General features: G+C 41.6%; 1 protein-coding gene across 1 annotated transcript; it reads left to right on the top strand.

Annotated features, from left to right (window-relative positions):
* The first annotated feature begins 12582 nt into the window (after positions 1-12582).
* LOC143538949 (U-box domain-containing protein 17-like) lies at positions 12583-15032 on the top strand. Its single transcript, XM_077032386.1, has one exon. The coding sequence runs from the start codon at positions 12770-12772 to the stop codon at positions 14954-14956; it is 2187 nt and encodes a 728-aa protein (XP_076888501.1). The 5' UTR covers positions 12583-12769; the 3' UTR covers positions 14957-15032.
* Positions 15033-15253: the final 221 nt, after the last annotated feature.

Below are 15253 nucleotides of genomic sequence, written 5' to 3'. Positions count from 1 at the left end.
ACTGCGGAGTCAAAACCAGGGTAACAAAAATGACTCATATTTTTTAATGATTAAATTTTGTCGACCGAAGCGAATATAGGATATATGTGCGCGTTTTTCTGAGAGAAGAATGTGTGTTTTTATTTGTTGACTCACCGGCTGGATTTGATATTTTATATTTAACTCGTCTTTGACAGAGTCTATCCTGGACTTGTTTACACATACGTGCCCTTCTTTAGACGTTTCCCTTAAGTCTTATCCTGCTTTTGTTTTTTCGTTTTCTTTCTTTTTTATTTTATTTTATTTTTCTAATAATTTTGTCCTTGACTTTGTACTCTACTAGAGACCAACTTATATTTATATTTAATTATGATGAAAAAAAATATTCATCAGGTACTTAAAATCATATTAATTTAAGATGATCAATGAAAACAATTACAAAAATACCATAAATAGTTGTTTTGAGTGGGTGTGAGTATAAATTATAAGGTGGAGTTTTGAGTGGTTATGAGTGTAAATTATAGGATGGAGAGAGAAAATGTGGTGATTTTTTGTAAATTTAGGAGAAATGTAGTGATTTTTGGTAAATTATAGGGTGCAGGGAGAAACCGTAATGATAAAAGTATAAATAAAATATTATTTAATTAAACAGTAGAGAGAAATGCAATGTTTTTAGTGTAACTAGCCTGTTGCTCGCGCGATGCAGCAGTGTACGCGCAAACGCAACCGGTGTTAGTACGTTTGTAACCTTGCAATGGTACGTGCATAACCCGACGATGGTATGCATTTAACGTGGCATCGGACGTGTAACCGGTGCCAGTAAGTGCACCACATAACGCTTATGAGCGAGCAATCCGATATGTATAAGCAATGTCATTCACGTAAATGATGCTTGAACGCGCGTAACTAGTGGCGACAATCAAGAAGCAAAGATGAAATGTACAATAATTTAAGATAAACAACGCTTTAACCCAATCCGTTTTGACGGACATGTTTCGACCCGAAAATGTTTTAACCCGAAACCCGTTTTGACATTACCTCTTTCGATCTAAACCCATCCCGACATGAACTGTGACATCTGCCCCGATCCGACCCGACCCAGGTACCCGTTTCTCCGATCCGATCTCTTTCTTTTATGATTTAATATTTATTTATACTTATACTTTACTTTTAATAATAATATATATTTTCCTTCCCGCCTCTTTCTCTCTCTTTCTTTCCGCCGTCCCGTCCCTCTCCTTCTCTCTTTCCGCCTTCTTTTCCCTCTTGTCGCCGTCCCGCCCTTACGCCTTGTTTCCCTCTTTTTCTTCTAACTCTTTGCTTGTCCTTTGTTCCTTCCCGCCTAAGGTTGTCTGCGCAGCTCCACGCGCCAGACCCCTTACAAGGAATCCTGCGTGAAGACCACCTGTTTCAGCGATTCGCGAGACGAACTCTTCTCGCAGCGCGCTAAGAATTGTAATTCTTCTCGCAGCGCGCTAAGAACGGTAGTTCTTCCCGCGACGCGCTAAGGATTTGTAGTTCTTCTCGCAGCGCGCTAAGAATCGTAGTTCATCCCTCGACGCGCGAAGAATTATAGTTCTTCCCGCGGCGCGCTAGGAATTTTAGTTCCTCCCGCGGCGCGCTAAGAAATGTGATTCTTCCCGCGGCGCGCTTAGAAATGTAGTTCTTTCCGCGACGCGTTAAGGTTGGTTCTGTCTGCCTTCACGCTCGCGCTCTCTTGACCTTCTGTGTCTGCCTTCGCGCTGAACCCTTCGAGTTTTCTTCTGTTTAATCTAGCCGTTGCTTTTGAGTTGTCTTATCTTTTGAGCTGTTGACCTAATCTGCTTTATGTCTGAAAAGTTACTTTCGGCGCAGCATGCGCACCAACCCCATTGGTTGGCAGGAAAAGTGACTGACATTATCTTTGGAGATCTGCTTTTTCCATGCCTGACCTGTACCTTTATCTGAACCGCCCATGCTTTTTTTTTACTATTCCCTGTCAGCTTTATCTTGCCTCTGCAGCTGCCATATCTTTCCATATCTTTTGCTTTTGGATTCTTATGCTTTTTGATATCTTTTGCTTGATCCTGTTAAAGATCCTTTCCCCTTTTCTAGGGATTATGTCTCCTAGGGTTTTCCTATAAATAATAATAATATTTTCATAACACTACACACACAAAACACTTAATCTCTCCTGTTCTCTTGCTCCTTGCTCTCTCTGCCGTCTTCCTCTCTGCCTCCGTCTTCCTCCCTGTTCTGCCCTGCTTTTCCGGTAATATATATATATATTATATATAATAATTTACTTATTAATTATGCTAACTTATAATCAAGACTTAAAACAAATCATTAAAACAATAATCTTATTTATAGGTTAACTTGTGCTTGTTTAAAGTTGATTCTTGCTTTATCTTACACCGCACCGTTTATCAAGTGAGTAATCTCGTACCTAATCCCTTTTTGTTTTTAATGTTTTGGGATGTTCATGTGTTCATACAAACTTAGAGTCTTAAACTGTTTATGAACTTTAGTCGCGCAGTATCCCATGTGTTGAGGACGTAGACTTGGCTGTTTATTTGTATGTGTGGATCATTAACCGTCTTGTCGGTCTATTCCGCAGTTCTCATGGTACCATTAGATGAACACGGGAGAACTATCGTTTATGATTTTCTCTTTTGTTTACACATGCACAGTTTGTCTTGTTTGTGAGCTCAATTGTGAGCACTGGCAGTCTTATGAATCTTAGAGTTGGTCCCGATCAGATTACACCCTTGTTGAAAACCAGACATACACATGTTGCGCGCAGATTTATTGTCATCTATGTATTGTATTAAACTTGATTTCTCACCAACACGCAAGTGTTTGACGTTTATTTTAACACATGTTCAGGTTTGCAGTAGCTGTTTTGGAGCTTGTGGACACATAGGACGTTTTTACTTTTGGACCTAGATTAAAATGTATCAAGACAAGTTATTGCTGTTCGAATATTATGATTTATAATATATTGATTTATGTTGGTTTATTTATATCTTGTGTTTACGTTGCGCGTGCGCGAATGAATGTATTTATTAAATATTGACACCCAATAGTGTCACGAGTAATGAAACAATATGTGGCGCCCCGATGTATAATCCGCCTTTGGTCGGGGTGTTACAGATTGGTATCAGAGCTCGTTGACTTTAGGATAGGTGGTTAGACGTAACGGCCTAGAATACCTAAGAGTCCCTTCTCGCGCATGAGAGAAATCTCATGTTTGCGCGCTTATTGTTAATTACTCGTTATTTATGAATATGCTCGCGCTTGCGCAGTAGATGATTTTATGTTTTATTTCGCGATATTTCGATTTTTGTTGAATTTCGATTTTTATTGATTTTACTTACATATTCGTTTGTTGGGATTGAAAATCCGAAAAGTCATGGTGATACATGAATAGTTGATTTTCAATTTCCATTTACGATTATGTTATGAGGTTGGAGACTTGAAAAGTCATGGTGATACATGAATTGTCAACCTCCAATACTCATTTTCTTGTATATTTTATATTGAGGATTGAAAAGTCATGGTGATACATGAATCGTCAATCTCCAATACTCGTTTGCTCGTATATTTTAAAATTGGGAATTCGGAAAGTCATGGTGATACATGAATTGTCGATTCTTGATTCGAATTTGTTACCTTTATTAAGTCTGCATTTAGGGTCATTTATTTTACTTTAACTTTTGATAGTATCTAACTCTGCGAAACCAAGCTTTATAAGATTAAAACTTTGCGCTAAAACCAAGATATTAACTAAAATTAAAATTTTTATAGAATGCCTCCGCTATCTCGCCGATTTCAGAGAAGAGAAGCCCCGCGCATGCGTAGACAGCAACGTTCCCAGGAAATGGCCGCCGCAATAGCCCAAGCTTTGAGCCAAAACAATACCAACACCTCCAGTTATAACATTAAGTCCTTTAACGCGGGTAACCCTCCAAAGTTCACAGGTCTTGAAGGAGCCACCGTGATGCTCCAGTGGCTTGAGAAAATAGAAAACACTTTCCTCCATACCCAATGCCCCTCAGACAGACGAACCCTATATGCTTCCAGTGTCCTGGAATCTAGAGCGCTTACATGGTGGAATGGAGTAGCTCATGCGCGTGGCGCAGAAGCTGCTTCCAGCATGCTCTGGGAGGAATTTAAGAAAATTCTGACGCGAGAATTCTGCCCTCCCAACGAAGTTAAGCGCCTGGAGGAAGAATTCTGGAACTTGATGCAATACAGCGGTGAAGCGCGCGAGTACGCGACGCGCTTCCATGAACTAAGCCTGCTTGTCCCTCACCTTGTTACCCCTTCCCGCCGAGCCATAGAGAAATTCCTTGGGGTCTCCCCATGGAAATTCAAGATTCTGTATGGGCCAGAAACCCAGTTACCCTCTCTGACGCCATCGAGTTGGCCGCTGTGCTCAGCGACAACCATGTCAGAGCAGGAACCCTGTTCCTGCGGGGAACTGAGAAGACCAAACCCACCAAAACTGTCCATGAACCCGCAGAAACCAAACCTGAACCCTCAAACCATAACCAGAAACGTAGGCGCAGACAAGCTTACGCGCTTACCAACCCGCCCATTGTCCAGCAACCCATCTACCAACCCCCAGTTTATGCGCCTAACCCTCTGTCAGCCTACCCAACACCTCCTGTAGCCCACAACTATGCCTTAACCAATCCAGCACTCCCTGCCCCGCCAACTAAGAAACCTTACACAGGAAACCATCCCTTTTGCCCAACCTGTAGATTTCACCACCCAACCCAAACCCCGTGTCGACTTTGTAACCGATGTGGCCGTACTGGTCACACTGCTGAAAACTGTAGAGTCCTTCTCGCCAATCCAATTGCGCCAACACCACCAGTCTACCCGCAGAACCCACAACCAACCTACCAAAACCCACGACCCAGATCGTGCTTTAACTGCGGTGATCCCAGTCATTTCCGGAACGCGTGCCCGAGACTACAAGTGCAAATCACACAAGCGAATCCGGTGAACCAGATTTCAAACCAAGTGACGCGTGGACGAGCTTTTAACATAACCGCGCACCAAGCGCAAGCGAATAATGACGTAGTTAATGGTACATTTTTGCTTAACGGATTTTATGCTTCTGTACTTTTTGATACTGGCGCCGATCGAAGTTTTATCTCTCGCGCCTTCGAGCAGAAGCTTGCGCGACCGCGCGATAACTTAAAAGAAGATTTTTCAGTTGAATTGGCTAATGGTGAAACTATTTTAATTAACTCGGTGATTAAAGATTGCACGCTTAACCTTAACGAAAACGATTTCCTGATCGACCTCATCCCCATGCCTCTTGGGAGCTTTGATGTTATTATTGGTATGGACTGGCTCTCGAATAATCGCGCCGAAGTTATTTGCGCCAAGAAGATGATTCGCATACCTCGAGAAAATGGTGATCTTCATATCTACGGCGAAAAACCCTCCAGTGGTCTTAAGCTTATGTCTTGCGCCGAAGCCCAAAGGCTTATGCGGAAGAAGTGTGTTGCATTCTTAGCCCATGTGGTCAAACCTGCTGAAGAGAAGAAGCTTCGCGATATCCCTGTTGTGCGTGATTTCCCTGAAGTTTTTCCTGATGATCTTCCTGGTATCCCTCCCGCTCGTGAAGTCGAGTTCCGTATTGATCTTGTCCCTGGTGCTTCCCCCGTAGCTAAATCTCCTTACCGTCTTGCGCGCGCTGAGATGCAAGAATTGGCAAGCCAACTTCAAGAGTTGACTGCTAAAGGATTCATTCGCCCTAGCTCTTCGCCCTGGGGTGCTCCGGTGTTGTTCGTTAAAAAGAAAGATGGATCGTTTCGCATGTGTATTGATTACAGCGAGTTGAACAAACTCACCATTAAAAACCGGTATCCCTTACCGCGTATTGACGACCTCTTTGATCAACTCCAAGGTGCATCTTGTTTCTCGAAGATTGATCTCCGCTCTGGCTATCACCAGTTGCGCATCCGCGATGAAGATGTTCCGAAGACTGCTTTTCGAACTCGTTATGGCCATTTTGAATTCTTGGTCATGTCCTTCGGTTTAACCAACGCACCCGCCGTTTTCATGGATCTAATGAATCGGGTGTGTAGGCCTTTCTTGGATAAATTCGTGATTGTGTTTATCGATGATGTTCTGGTGTATTCTAAGACCAAGGCCGAGCATGAGCAACATCTCCGGTTGGTGTTGCAAAAGCTACGAACCGAGCAGCTCTATGCTAAGCTTTCCAAGTGTGAATTCTGGTCTGATGAAGTACAGTTTCTTGGTCATGTTGTAAACAAGATGGGTATTCATGTCGACCCATCCAAGATTGAAGCAATCAAGAACTGGATTATGCCATCCTCTCCTACCGAAATCCGTTCCTTTCTGGGCTTAGCTGGTTACTACCGGCGATTTATTTCGAACTTCTCAAAGATCGCTTTGCCTTTAACAGCTCTGACGCACAAAGGTAAACCGTATATTTGGGGCTCGAAGCAAGAAGAAGCCTTTCTGACGCTCAAGCGTTTGTTGTGTGAAGCTCCTGTTCTTGCGCTACCTGAGGGTAATGATGATTTTGTCGTATACTGCGATGCCTCCAACCAAGGTCTCGGTTGTGTTCTTATGCAACGAGGCAAGGTTATCGCTTACGCATCAAGGCAACTCAAGATTCATGAAAAGAATTATACAACTCACGATCTCGAACTTGGTGCAGTTGTTTTTGCCTTGAAGATCTGGAGACACTACCTTTATGGCACTAAGTGTATCCTCTACACTGACCATAAAAGCCTTCAGCATATCTTTGATCAAAAGGAACTCAACATGAGGCAACGCCGATGGAACGAACTCATCAGCGATTACGATTGTGAGATCCGGTATCATCCTGGTAAGGCTAATGTGGTAGCCGATGCGCTCAGCCGAAAACCCTGCCAACTTAACTGTATCTTGCCGCGCACGCATCTTCACTTTGCGCCGATTCAAAGCAACCTTGAATCGCGTATTCGTGACGCGCAGCGCGCATCCATCAGCAATGGTAACCTTCGCGCCGAGTTAGCGTGTGGCGCGGAAGCGCACTTTGTCCCTAATCTGAGTGGAATTCTCTGCTATCTTAATCGCATCTGGATTCCCTTTGATGAGAATCTTCGCGCTGATATCCTGAGTGAAGCGCACAAATCTCGATATTCTATTCATCCTGGCGCTGATAAGATGTACAAGGATTTGCGCATAACTTATTGGTGGCCCGGTATGAAAAAGGATATTGCTGTGTTCGTAGCTAGATGCCTGACTTGTTCTAAGGTAAAAGCTGAACATCAACGCCCATCTGGTTTGCTCGAACAACCAGAAATTCCTACGTGGAAATGGGAATGTGTAGCGATGGACTTCATTACCAAGTTACCTTTGACAGCAAGCAAACATGATAGCATTTGGGTAATAGTGGATCGTTTGACTAAGTCTGCTCACTTCCTGCCCATTCGTGAAAACTACCGTGTTGAGCAACTCGCGCAGCTTTATGTCAAGGAGATTGTCTGCCGTCATGGTACTCCTTTGAGCATCATATCCGATCGCGATGGCCGTTTTATATCTCGCTTTTGGAAATCTCTCCAATCTGCGCTAGGAACTCGCTTGGACATGAGTACGGCATATCATCCTCAGACTGACGGTCAGTCTGAGCGAACTATTCAAACTCTTGAGGATATGCTCCGATCTTGTGTTCTTGATTTTGGAGGTAATTGGGATTCGCACCTGCCTTTGATCGAGTTCTCTTATAATAACAGCTATCATTCCAGTATTGGTATGGCCCCATTTGAAGCACTTTACGGTCGTAAGTGCCGCTCCCCGATTTGTTGGAGCGAAGTGGGAGAAGCTCAAATCACAGGACCCGAACTTGTTCAAGAGACAACCGATAAAATCGCCAAGATCCGTGATCATTTGCTGACTGCCAGAAGCCGACAGAAGAGTTACGCAGATCGCAGACGAAAGCCTCTCGAATTTCAAGTTGGTGATCTTGTTCTCCTCAAAGTGTCGCCCTGGAAGGGTGTTGTCCGCTTTGGGAAGAAAGGTAAGCTTGCTCCTCGATATGTTGGACCATTCAAGATTCTCGCGCGTGTAGGAAAAGTTGCCTACAGACTTGACCTGCCGTCCGCGCTCAGTAATGTGCATCCAACGTTCCATGTATCCAATCTCAAGAAGTGTTTAGCTGACGAGAACCTTCACATTCCACTTGATGAAGTTCAAGTTGATGAAACTATGCATTTCGTTGAGAAGCCTGTTGAGATTATGGATCGCGAGGTTAAGCAAACCAAGCGCAGTCGTATCCCTATCGTGAAAGTTCGCTGGGAGTCCAAGCGCGGAGCCGAGTTTACATGGGAAAGGGAAGATCAAATGAAGATCAAGTACCCGCACCTGTTCTCTGCGCAACCTACTTCGAGATAAATTTCGGGACGAAATTTCTTAAAGTAGGGGAGACTGTGACATCTGCCCCGATCCGACCCGACCCAGGTACCCGTTTCTCCGATCCGATCTCTTTCTTTTATGATTTAATATTTATTTATACTTATACTTTACTTTTAATAATAATATATATTTTCCTTCCGGCCTCTTTCTCTCTCTTTCTTTCCGCCGTCCCGTCCCTCTCCTTCTCTCTTTCCGCCTTCTTTTCCCTCTTGTCGCCGTCCCGCCCTTACGCCTTGTTTCCCTCTTTTTCTTCTAACTCTTTGCTTGTCCTTTGTTCCTTCCCGCCTAAGGTTGTCTGCGCAGCTCCACGCGCCAGACCCCTTACAAGGAATCCTGCGTGAAGACCACCTGTTTCAGCGATTCGCGAGACGAACTCTTCTCGCAGCGCGCTAAGAATTGTAATTCTTCTCGCAGCGCGATAAGAACGGTAGTTCTTCCCGCGACGCGCTAAGGATTTGTAGTTCTTCTCGCAGCGCGCTAAGAATCGTAGTTCATCCCTCGACGCGCGAAGAATTATAGTTCTTCCCGCGGCGCGCTAGGAATTTTAGTTCCTCCCGCGGCGCGCTAAGAAATGTGATTCTTCCCGCGGCGCGCTTAGAAATGTAGTTCTTTCCGCGACGCGTTAAGGTTGGTTCTGTCTGCCTTCGCGCTCGCGCTCTCTTGACCTTCTGTGTCTGCCTTCGCGCTCGAGCTTTCTCGCGCTGAACCCTTCGAGTTTTCTTCTGTTTAATCTAGCCGTTGCTTTTGAGTTGTCTTATCTTTTGAGCTGTTGACCTAATCTGCTTTATGTCTGAAAAGTTACTTTCGGCGCAGCATGCGCACCAACCCCATTGGTTGGCAGGAAAAGTGACTGACATTATCTTTGGAGATCTGCTTTTTCCATGCCTGACCTGTACCTTTATCTGAACCGCCCATGCTTTTTTTTTACTATTCCCTGTCAGCTTTATCTTGCCTCTGCAGCTGCCATATCTTTCCATATCTTTTGCTTTTGGATTCTTATGCTTTTTGATATCTTTTGCTTGATCCTGTTAAAGATCCTTTCCCCTTTTCTAGGGATTATGTCTCCTAGGGTTTTCCTATAAATAATAATAATATTTTCATAACACTACACACACAAAACACTTAATCTCTCCTGTTCTCTTGCTCCTTGCTCTCTCTGCCGTCTTCCTCTCTGCCTCCGTCTTCCTCCCTGTTCTGCCCTGCTTTTCCGGTAATATATATATATATTATATATAATAATTTACTTATTAATTATGCTAACTTATAATCAAGACTTAAAACAAATCATTAAAACAATAATCTTATTTATAGGTTAACTTGTGCTTGTTTAAAGTTGATTCTTGCTTTATCTTACACCGCACCGTTTATCAAGTGAGTAATCTCGTACCTAATCCCTTTTTGTTTTTAATGTTTTGGGATGTTCATGTGTTCATACAAACTTAGAGTCTTAAACTGTTTATGAACTTTAGTCGCGCAGTATCCCATGTGTTGAGGACGTAGACTTGGCTGTTTATTTGTATGTGTGGATCATTAACCGTCTTGTCGGTCTATTCCGCAGTTCTCATGGTACCATTAGATGAACACGGGAGAACTATCGTTTATGATTTTCTCTTTTGTTTACACATGCACAGTTTGTCTTGTTTGTGAGCTCAATTGTGAGCACTGGCAGTCTTATGAATCTTAGAGTTGGTCCCGATCAGATTACACCCTTGTTGAAAACCAGACATACACATGTTGCGCGCAGATTTATTGTCATCTATGTATTGTATTAAACTTGATTTCTCACCAACACGCAAGTGTTTGACGTTTATTTTAACACATGTTCAGGTTTGCAGTAGCTGTTTTGGAGCTTGTGGACACATAGGACGTTTTTACTTTTGGACCTAGATTAAAATGTATCAAGACAAGTTATTGCTGTTCGAATATTATGATTTATAATATATTGATTTATGTTGGTTTATTTATATCTTGTGTTTACGTTGCGCGTGCGCGAATGAATGTATTTATTAAATATTGACACCCAATAGTGTCACGAGTAATGAAACAATATGTGGCGCCCCGATGTATAATCCGCCTTTGGTCGGGGTGTTACATGAACTAAATTAACCCCGTTTTTTTGTATTAACCTGTTCCAAGCCTAACTCGTTTCAACACCATTAGCCAAACCTGCCCGACCCGTTGTCGGTAATAACTGGTATCTCATTACATGCTAGTTTTTTTAAAATTAATAAACTATAGCAATACAATATTCAAATTAAAGAGAGTAAAATGCTAGTTTTTACGATGTAATTTTTTTTAAAGAAAATATCAACGTGTGAAAAGTTATGGCCGTTAAAATATCGTGGGGTAGTTGTTTTAGAATGAGGGAAAAATGTGTAACTATTTAATAAATTAACAAAAACTTAATTGATGTTGAAGGGCCATTATTGTAAATTATTTTGGAATATGCAAAGGCTATATTATCCTTGCATTCTTAAAATTTTATACATTGTTAATGGTATAATATGCAACAATAGTGGGACTTTATGTTCATAACGATGCCATGCTTGGCTTTGGTACTCCGGAAAAACAAATCTTAATCGAACCTTTATTTGCTCAATAGATACAATTTGCTGGTATCTCTTAACATTTTAAAATTTAAACGGTCATTCACTTCTATATTATATATAGTATAGATTATAGAGATGGAAATGAGGGATAGTTAGATAGTTTCCCAATTAAATTGAATTTGAGATTTTTTTTATTTTTTAGTTGAGTATCTTCTAGTTAAAAAAGTACACATAAAATAAGTCAAATTATTTGACCTGAAGGTTGTATTTTCATTTTATATATTTGTTAGTATGAGAACCTGTGATAAACAGGTAATTCATTAAAATACAACATATAATAAATAATTAATATACGATAAACACTAAATCCTTCCACATGGTTAATACACAGTTGTTGTACAATAAACTTTTTATATTTATCTCAAAAATTGTTAAACAATAAACACTCTTGATAAGAAAGTGACAAATGACAAATCTTTATAACTTTTTTTTTGATAAGAGGTATAGATTTTGGAAAATTAAGTGTATATATATTTATGGTTTTGTAAGGTAGTTTTTATTAGATAAAATAGAAACTATATAATTGGGATATATAACAATATTAAAAATTTATAGATATATTAACTAATACAAAAAAAAAAAACGATTCCTTTTTACATTACGTCTATATTACATATGACCTATCGCGTCATAGAACACCCATGATAGCGGATCTTAGATACATTGTTACATAGACAACTGTTCAAAACATACAAAACTGTCCCTCTAACAACCCTCCAAACAAAACGTAAACGCATTCTCTCTCTTATCTCTTCTCACTTCACTCATATAAACGTCATACTACAAAATCAACAGTCTCGTTCGTCACTTAACTTTTATAATATAACTTTTAAACATTTTGAGATGCATAACTTTGCCACTTAACTTTATTGTTTTCACAGTGAAATTTAGATAACATTCCACTTCTTTTTGCATTACTTATATCTTAACTGAAAATAGCGCGTGTGTCATATAGGGTAGTTTAATTACTTTATAACTATATAACCGAGATATACGATAAATTCTTGTTAATACTTATAGAAATATACAAAGGTCAAACGTCTACGTTTTTTATTTTCTTTTCGCATTGAATTTCAACGACATATGAACGTTTGCGTCTCAAACATCCGCAAATGTAGGTCTATAAAACGTTCTCAGCATTCAACAACCTAAAACCTACAAAACTATCATTCTCACAACCGTCAAAACAAACAGAAACACCGTCTTATTTTCTTCTCTGTTCACTTACATACGTTCGTTTAAAAGCATTTTACCGTAAATACCAACTCTCTCTACTCCCTCCCGTATGTACACATCTTAATCTCTCTCCTATAGAAAAATCACCCAAATTTAGAGTAGTCTTAAAAGTCTTTTAACTCTTAAGTGCTTCTTGGGTTCAATGGGTTTAATGGTGTTTGACTTTAAAAAGGTGTCAAGAAAATTGGTGTGGACTACATGATTTGCTAACAATAAGAAGATAAAGCCATTACTCTTTCCCACTCAACCTATCCTTCTAAAACGTCAGGATTCATTCATCTCTCTAGTCTTCACGCGGATTCCCACCACCAAATAACAATAAAACCCACCTCCATCTTCAACAACCAAGATTTCTTCAATTCTTTAACCCATTCAATCAATTCATCACAAACCCATCAACCAAATCAAATTCTGAGCAAAACCCATCTTCAAAATCAAGATTTACACAAAACCCATCAGCCAAATCAAATTCTGAGGAAAACCCATCAACAAAATCAAATCTTGAACAAAACCCAGCAATGGCATCGGCTGCCATCTTCTCCTCCTTACGCCGGAGCCGTTCGCCGTCGCTAGACGCGTTCTTAGCGCCGGTGCATCTCGAAAACGACGTCGCCGGGTTACTCAAAACCCTAACCACCGTCGCATCGGATCTTATCAACTCATTCTCCGACAAAACGCCGTCGTTTCAGAAAAAGAACTCCAGATCTCTCATCCGGAAAGTCGACTTATTCGTATTATTATTAGATTCCGTCCAACAACAAAACGCCGTCGTTTCAAACCTACCGTCAACGGTGGTGTTATGCTTTAAGGAGCTGTACCTTCTGCTTTACCGATCAAAAATATTACTTGATTACGTCACCCATTCGAGTAAGTTCTGGCTATTGCTTCAAAACCCTTCAATTTCCGGTCACTTTTATGATTTGAATCAAGAAATTGCAACCCTTTTGGATGTTCTTCCGATTAATGAATTGAGTTGTTTCATTAATAAAGATGTTAGGGAACAGATCGATTTACTCAAAACCCAATTGGTTAGAGACAAATTGTTCATCGATCAGCGCGATGAGTCGTTGCGATTGAAGTTATTCGGTCTGTTGAACGAAATCAGGTCCGGAAAGATCCCGGATTTTGACCAATTTTATGAATTTATGGTTAAAGAATTGGGGGTTTGTGATTCTAGGGGCTGTAGAGTTGAAATTGAGTATTTGGAAGAGCAAATTGTGAACCATGAGAGTGATCTTGAACCGTCGGCTTCGGTTATTGGCGGGTTTATTGCTATGATTAGGTATTGTAGGTTTTTGTTGTTTGGATTTGAAGAAGATGAAGTGGAGATTGCATTCGGGAAGCGGTTGAAAAGAGGGAAGAAGAGGGGGTTGATTTCGAAGGAAATAGCGGATACGTTTATTACGATTCCGAAGGATTTTTGTTGCCCGATTTCGTTGGATTTGATGATGGATCCGGTGATTATATCGACCGGGCAGACGTTTGACCGAGGTTCGATTTCGAGGTGGATTGAAGAAGGGCATAATAGTTGCCCGAAAACCGGGCAGGTTCTTGTGCATAAGAAGCTTGTGCCGAATCGGGCGCTTAGGAACTTGATTGTGCAGTGGTGTATGGCGCACAAGATTCCTTATACTCCGCCGGAGAATGCGGGTCTTGTGTCCGAGTCGTTTCCCGCAGCCCCGGCGAGCCGGGCCGCGGTTGAAGCTAATAAAGCAACGGTTCAGCTTTTGATCGAGCAGCTGGAAAGCGGGTCGGATTGTGGTAAAGCGATTGCTGCGCGTGAAATCCGTTTCTTGGCGAAAACTGGGCGGGAAAACCGGGGGTTTATTGCAGAATCGGGTGTGATTCCTCATTTAAAAGTTTTGCTTTCGTCACATAGTCCGATTGCGCAGGAGAATGCGGTTACTGCGATATTGAATCTTTCGATTTATGACAAGAATAAAACGCGGATCATGGAGGAAGATGGGTGTTTAACATCGATCGTGAACGTTTTAAAATCCGGGCACACGATCGAATCACAAGAAAACGCAGCCGCCACATTATTCAGTCTTTCCGCTGTTCACGATTACAAGAAACAAATCGCGGACGAAGAAGGCGCGTTATTGACATTAGCGAGTTTGTTAAGGGACGGTACACCTAGAGGGAAAAAAGACGCGGTAACCGCTTTATTTAACTTATCAACCCACACAGAAAACACAGCGAAAATGATCGAGTACGGGGTGGTTAAAGCGCTAATCGAGTCATTAGAAAACGAAACCGTGGCGGAAGAAGCAGCCGGCGCGTTGGCATTGATAGTCCGGCAACCAGTCGGGGCTGAGGCAGTCGGGACGGAAGAAAAGGCAGTGGTCAGTTTGATTTCAATGATGAGGTGCGGGACACCGAGGGGTAAAGAAAACGCGGTGGCAGCGTTGCTCGAGCTTTGCCGACGAGGCGGGGCCGACACCACCGAGCGGGTGTTGAAAGCTCCAGCATTGGCGGGTTTGATTCAGAGTTTGTTGTTTACGGGTACCAAGCGAGCTCGGAGGAAGGCGGCGTCGCTTGCTCGGGTTTTCCAACGCTGCCATTATGATTCTTTGCATTATAATGGTTTAAGGATGGGGTTAGGTTATGGTTTCGCTGGGAACTCGACGACCGGAAATTTGGAATCTGGTTTTCCTGCTGAGCCGGTTTCGGTGTCGATGTCCATGTCAGTTTCTGTTTCATAGGATGGCCGATGTGGTCGTCTGAGGTTTATGAATCATCGGAGTCTTCATTCTTGTAATTTTACTAAGTATTGTTATTTAATATCTCAAAAATTCGTTTATTTAATACTTGGATGCTTTGCTTCTGCTTTTATACATTGAAAGTTGTTTAATACCTTTTAAAAGTGCCTTATATATTGCTGAATCAAACATTTTAAAAAGGAAAATAATAATGAAAAACAAACCTCCAATCCCCATGCATGGATTAGGGGTCGGTTATGAGATGATCATTATTATTTTACTATTGGTTAACCTATGAGC

The sequence above is a fragment of the Bidens hawaiensis genome, unplaced genomic scaffold, assembly GCF_021521415.1.
Source record: "Bidens hawaiensis isolate Kalapana, Puna unplaced genomic scaffold, B.hawaiensis_p1.1 tig00011766_1, whole genome shotgun sequence".
NCBI lineage: Eukaryota > Viridiplantae > Streptophyta > Magnoliopsida > Asterales > Asteraceae > Bidens > Bidens hawaiensis.
This window is presented reverse-complemented; position numbering and strand designations above follow the sequence as displayed.